Source organism: Anguilla rostrata, chromosome 16 (genome assembly GCF_018555375.3).
Source record: "Anguilla rostrata isolate EN2019 chromosome 16, ASM1855537v3, whole genome shotgun sequence".
NCBI classification, from domain to species: domain Eukaryota; kingdom Metazoa; phylum Chordata; class Actinopteri; order Anguilliformes; family Anguillidae; genus Anguilla; species Anguilla rostrata.
Window position 1 is genome coordinate 13,343,118 of NC_057948.1, and position 6,671 is coordinate 13,349,788.

The following is a 6,671-nucleotide window of genomic DNA, read 5'->3' on the forward strand; positions in this document are numbered from 1 at the left end:
TCATGCGATAGCCACAAAACGTATGAGTGAAAGTAAAAGTAATTCATTCTGTTGGCCTTTTTGTGAGTGCTGGCTGAGTAGTAGCTGAGTAGTGTTGTCCTCTGTGTGCTTTTTAATTCATAAACAGGCCAGAAAATTTAATGTATGACAGGAATATGGGAGAAGAGTAACTGTGAGATGGAATCCTGTAGAATACTCACATTGGGAGACTGCATGTTGCCCTCATATTCACACTTCAAAACTCCTGGGTGTTTGTGCATAACATAGGCTACATTCACTCAGTGGCTACATTCATTCAAATAATTCAATTACACCTCGAGCTCAATCACTAATCTGATTATTGGGTTCAACTGTTTTGAATGTGTTTTGTGTGGAAGGAATGGGCTTCTGATGGTAATGTGATTACCATCTGTGGAACAAACATTATGATTTAAGTCATGGAATTGAACATAAATCCTTATTAAGCATCAAAACATTCTGACAGGGACATCTTTGCATCTGTCACTGCTGGACAATCAACAGTGGATATGCTGTAGATGCTGTTGCAGAGCCAAATTTACACTCCCTGTTTCGATGACCAGAACTTTTGTATCTCTGCAGATATGCTGCCATTTTTGTATAGATTATAAAATTCTTTATTGTGAAATGTAATTTATTTTGAGAGAGAACCCTAGTCTCCACCATGGCGTTTGGGCACCCAGAAAAAACATTTTCACAAGTTTTAAAATTACTTCACACGCTCTGAAGCCTGAACTGAAAGCATATTTTTTCCCTGTAGAGGGAGCTGTGACATTGAAACAGGTGATGTCAGTGGTAGTTCCAGACACATGCTGTGAACAAATGAATAATACCGATAATTATGGTGGTAATATATGGTGGTAAACTGCAGTCCATTTAATAACTGCTACAGTATGTGTAATGAATAACCTTGACATATGTGGCGAACATTGACTGTGTTGAGAATGTTGTTTGTATACCCAACTCAATGCTTGTCTTTGTATCAACAAACAGATTTATCCATTGAAACATATTATGCTGCATGTACAGAAATAATTTTTTACCCTGAATGAGGTGACCAGTGTCATGTGAGCACACAGGACAGATGCTTTGACGTTACAGTCATCCCTCAGTACAGTAAGTAAGGCCTCTAAAAGATGGAAATTTCCCAAACTTCTTGCATAACCAAATGCTTTAATACCATAAATATTTAGTAAGTGCTTCTTGGCTGATATATTTATTTACTTTTTTGGGGTTTTCTATAAATGTCAAACTGTACATCATCTGACCCTGTCTGACTCCCTATTAAACAATGCAATATGCTCCCACTGCACCATGAAAAACTGCCTATATTTTATTTTGGGGAATTCTGAGATTTGTCAGCCATGCATGGTGAGTGAGCTCCCTGTTCCAATGGAGAAATCATCATTCAACAGCAGTGCTTGTCACGTGAGCCAGTTTAAATCAAAGTGATCCTCACATTCCTCCATTTGTTAACCAATTCTTGGAGTCTGTATGGGTGAAGGGGGGGGGGGGAGTGTAACTGCACACTGTGCTCTTTAACCTTTTAGTGAAATGCGTTTGGCTCTTGCAGCCACAGTCCAGTTCAGAAACACCTCAGAGCAGTGTGATATTGATAACTGCAGCGGAGGCTGCCGCAGAGGCAGTGACGCAGGCATGTGTAGCTATGCGCTGCTCACCCCCACGCCCCCGACATGCAAGTGGCCGGGATTGATGAGGAGCAGAATTCCAACTGAGGTTTGTGGCTCACATGGGAGCTACCTGTTTGTAGCACAGTGCGTATTTCACTGAGACAAAGCATCCCCTGGCCTGGTCCGTAATCTGCTTTCATCTCCTGTGCAGACCAGGCCTGTGAACTCTGTGCATTGCCAAGTAAAAAGTGTGTGTTTTTTGTGCAAAGGTAAGGTAAGGAAACGGCCCAACAGCCAGAGTTCCTGAGCATGATCTGGGTGCAGGTAGATCATCAAGGCAGGAGAACATTCCTCTGTGTCCCCTGTCTCCGAGGAAACCCTTATTTTTAAGTTTGGTGCATCCTGCGGTTATGCTGAGCATTTTCCATGGGAAACTACAGAAACAGACGGACTGCTGTGATTCTGCTTTTAAAAGGGATCTTCGGCCTATTTATTTTAGTTACATAAGCTCTGTCACAAATAACCGATTATTCACTGTTACTCAATGCCAAGTATATATTTCCTTTCATGTTTCTGGAAAATACTGGGGAACATCCCAAATGCTACTTTAAAGTGACAGTTCACTTTCTGGGGTTTTGTCATATGTTTTAAGTTGGCACCGACAGCTTTTGTGTGCAATGAAGGATATTATACATATTCACAGTTTCTGATGCCCTGCCAGCTTTACGATGGCAGGTAAATACTATAAAATAAATCTGTTCATATGCAGATGACTGCTTATAGAAACATTGTCACTGTACATGTTGTTTTGGAGTTTTCTTACTTAAGCCCACATACCCCCAAATACCCCTATACCTGCCATGGAAAAGCTACCAAGTCATCAGAAACTGATTATCTAAAATATCCTTCATTGGACATAAAAGCTGTCTTGGCCAAAAAAAAAAAAATAATTTTTCTAGAATTACCGCTGATAGTATCAAAACGTCCCAGAAACTTAACTATCCCTTTAAGGGCAATAATAATAAGTCACCAACAGGTGGCAGTGCAGTACTTCAGCATGTTACTGGCAGGTGACCTACGGGCATACTTTATTCAGTTTCTTAGCAGTAAGTTGTACTACAAATACTTTTCCGCCTTAACTTTATACCTGATAATGACCCAAATATATCCTTACCTTGTCTCTGGTCCTGTGGTTTTTCTGAAGTCGATACCTGGAAAAAAACGCATTCCAGCATGTATCTAAAATACAGTTGCTACCTTATTGAAACTATTCACTCGCTTCATGACAGATTAGCCTCAGAAATAAAGAGGTTTTTGTACTGACTAGTAATAAAATCTAACTGGCTTATTGCTGTAAAATTGATTCCAGCATTATCTGCAGTGACAGAGTAAGGGAGTAGATTATTGTGTCTGGGGGGGACGGGTTGCCATGGTTTTCACATTCAAGCCGAAGGTGCCCTAGGCTGGGACCTGGTGGGTGAAGGGCGCTATCATACAGCACCGGCCTGCCAGCACCACCCCGTGAGTCTGCATTAGTGTTAGTGTCACACTGCCTCAGGTGCGGCTGACAGACTCCAGAGCACAGGGCGTTAGAGATGAGTTATGGCTCAGATAGATGTGCACGGGGAGGGAGGCACGTCTGTCATCCCGAGAGGCCTGGTGTGTGACCCCGAAGCGCAGCTCATGAAAACCCCACTTCCTGTTCTGCTACGACTCATTCCCCCACTTCCTGCACCACATTCCATACTCCCTGGAAGAAATGCTTTGTTGTCCCCCACCCCACCACCCCCCCATGGAGTACAGTGCCCACCCCTCCCCAAATCTTAACACTCCAGGTTATACTGTGCGGCTGGCCTCTGAGCCTCGGAGCTGGAATGCAGCAGGCTCTCTGGCTGCCTCGGGGGCTGATATTTACAGGCCCCCGGAACACTTTAACCCAAACCAGGTGCTGCTCGTCTTCACATGGAGCGCCAGTCACCCGTGCCATTCATTGCTCAGTGCCACCACTCTGCCAAGAAGAAAGGAGGTCTGGACAACAGTGGGTTTTACGTACGGAAATTTTTATTGTTTGACCGTGTTACTCTGGAACCAATAGAATAGATCACTTATTCAAATATAATATATTATGACAAAGCAATAAAAACATTTTTTTTCCCATTACCACAGTTTTAACCACTTAGCAAGGCACAATACAAACGGTACAAACAAAAAAAGCTACAATGCCCATATACTTTTTCCTATATAAAAATAGTTCATAAAATAGATCTCCATAAGTAGATATAGTAACAGATATAAAACATTTTAAATAGTTACATTTTAACATTTTAACTTATATACACACTCAAAATAAAAATATTTATATATAATATAGATTGCACATTTCTCTTTAAAAAAAAAATCAAGTTCAAGTATGATATCCTTAATGGATTTGCAAGGCTATCTAATAGATTGTGAGCTATGCCCCCGTACAGTGTCCACGCTCTCGGTATATGGACAGCCTTATAGCTCTGCAGTTCTCTTTCTCTCTTTCTTTCCGTGTCTCCACTCTTGGCCCGTGGGTCAGAGTTACTCTGAGCAGGTGTGGAAGGTGAGACTTCCAGCAGGTGAGGAAGAGTGTGAGATCTTCCTGGTGTTCTTCTTCTGGATCGGGCATTGTCCTTTGCTCGTGTTCTCCTTTGACTGTGGGGTGACCAGGTCATGGGAGAGGAGACTCGGCCGTGTCTCGTAAATTTGTGGGTAATCCTTGCGGAGCTGGGGGAGAGAGAAAAGTGTGTAAAGTCTCATTGTCCCAGGAATGAGGGGTTGCCCGAATACACACAAATCCCTCCAGCCTCTCCATGGCACCCAATCCTGCCACCCCACTGCGCCTCTCTCTGCCCTGTCCTGTTCCATCCTGTCCCCCTGCCGTCCTGGGGCTGATGGGGTGAGTGTAGTGCCACCCTGGCTCTGCTCTGTGGCATTGGCGGGAGTCTGGGGCACCTGTAGCCTTTCAGTGGCAGCCAGATCCTGGCCCTCCCCCCCGCGTGCACCCCTGGCCTCATGTCCTTTGCAGGAGTGCGTCCAGCCCGCGCACCGTCCTCCAGGCTGGCCGCGGCCCTGCCTCCTCCTGCCGCGGGACGTCCTGGAGTCTGGGCAGAGAGCGTCTTCTCCTTCCGTACCCCAGCGGGCTGATCTTATCCATGGGGGCGCTGCCAACCTTCAGTTTGTTGTTGAGCTGGTGGATTCTGTGTGCCAGGTCATGCACCGTGCAGGTGCCCAGGGAGCAGCCCGGCCTCCGTGCTGAGCTCACAGAGTTCTTCGACCTCCGCACCCGCACGCTGAGGTCTGTGCTGGGGGAAAGAGAGGGAGAGAGAGGGAGAGCGTTAATCCATGGGCAGCATTCCTGGGCTGGTGTCCCTCCACACCAGAGGTCTCCCAGCTGCCTACTCTCAGTCTGGAGTACTTGAGGCTTAAACTGTGCAACTACAGCAAGTTCAATCAATGAAGCCTAGTGACCAGAAAATTTAACTAAACAAAAGGTCTTCTTACCTGGAATGGGGAATGAAGGTGTCTCTGACATCTTCTGCTCTTATGAACTGTGTTGAGTCTGCCTTGTCAGCTGCAGATGTGCTGCTTAAATCTCTTCTACTTCTGTTCTGCAGCCAGATGTTCAACCTGAAATTGGGCGGGATATTTTCATCAGCGACAAATCAACCAGTGGAATTTACAGCACGGAATGCCACACTGCAGAAACACAGTTTGTGTGTAGAACAGATTCATTGTGACTGAATTAAAGTTAAGTCAGTCAGGAAATAATCAACTTACCTCCTTTTCATCTCTGTGCTCAAGCCCAGTTTTGCACTCTCCACTCCAGAAGCGACAGTAGCCAGTAGGCACCAGCACAGCACTGACTGGACAAGAAGTCTCATATTGTCTGGAACCTGTGGGAGAGAGGCCAACGCGCCTGTCAGTCATTTACTCTTCCAAAGACCCATGATTAATAACTCAGCACTGTCCTGTTCTCCTGGTTTCACAACAGAGTCCAAAAGCCAAGTTATTGGAGTTTATCATTGGTTTATTTACAGTGTCATACAGAGAGTACACTTTGCCTGACTGAGTAAACAAGACTACAGTCCTACCGCTGGCCCCTAATCAGTGCTAGAGTACTCAGACATGGTCTATTACCGCTACTTTTACAACCATCAAGAACATTTCACTTCAGTCTTCAGTCCGTTCAAGATAAACCCTACTACCTTCTAATTCTGAGTGCAAACAGAACACAAAATAACAGAGGATGCTCATTTTAACAGGGTAGGAAAATTAAGAATTTTTTACATCTGAAATAAAATGCAGAGGGCAACTTGATAAGAGCTGCACACCTTATATAACATTAAATGCTATACCAGACCCTGTCAATTACTAGTCAGCGCTGACCTCAAGCAAGAATCTATCCAACAGCTTGCAGTCAGATTGTATAAATATGCTGTGCCTGGACCAAATTAAAGGGTACATACCTGATGTCCTAAATAATCCACTGATTCTGAGGAGAAAAGTTCTGAGAGGAAAGTATCCCAGAGGCTCTGAGGTCCTGTATCTTTTAGTTCTGTGGAGCAGCTGTCACACTTCTGCTGGTCTGAGCTTCAGAGCCAGAAGATGGAACTTTTATACTCATGGTGGGAGGGGCTTCCTGATTGACAGGCTCTCTCATCCCAATCCTGTGCCAGTACATTACAGGGAGATGTGTTGTGCCTGTGAGTAAAACAATGCAATCCCCGCTTCTGAAAAAAATAAAACCTGGAATTTGGAGAATGACATTAGGGGGAATGAAACATGGAGTTTTTTTTTCTTAGAAGAACGTGATTTCTTGTAATCATTTTGGATTCAGGCCATTTGAAACTGATCATCATATAAAAATGACCTGGTTTTAGATTATTTTTTGTTTTACAGCTTGTTTTTTAGTGTGTTTTTATGAACATTTTGTATTGTAAATACTTCCTGCCCCGTCACTGTCCCGTACATACTGGCCTGGATTCAACCAGTATT

The 6,671-nt window shown here is 44.2% G+C and overlaps 1 protein-coding gene across 1 annotated transcript; it reads right to left on the reverse strand.

Annotated features, from left to right (window-relative positions):
- Positions 1-3,688: 3,688 nt before the first annotated feature.
- LOC135242050 (pro-adrenomedullin-like) lies at positions 3,689-6,278 on the reverse strand. Its single transcript, XM_064312938.1, has 4 exons — positions 6,143-6,278; positions 5,454-5,569; positions 5,178-5,303; positions 3,689-4,978 (listed from the first exon to the last, which is right to left on the reverse strand). The coding sequence occupies exons 2-4, from the start codon at positions 5,555-5,557 to the stop codon at positions 4,687-4,689; spliced, it is 522 nt and encodes a 173-aa protein (XP_064169008.1). The 5' UTR covers positions 5,558-5,569; positions 6,143-6,278; the 3' UTR covers positions 3,689-4,686.
- Positions 6,279-6,671: the final 393 nt, after the last annotated feature.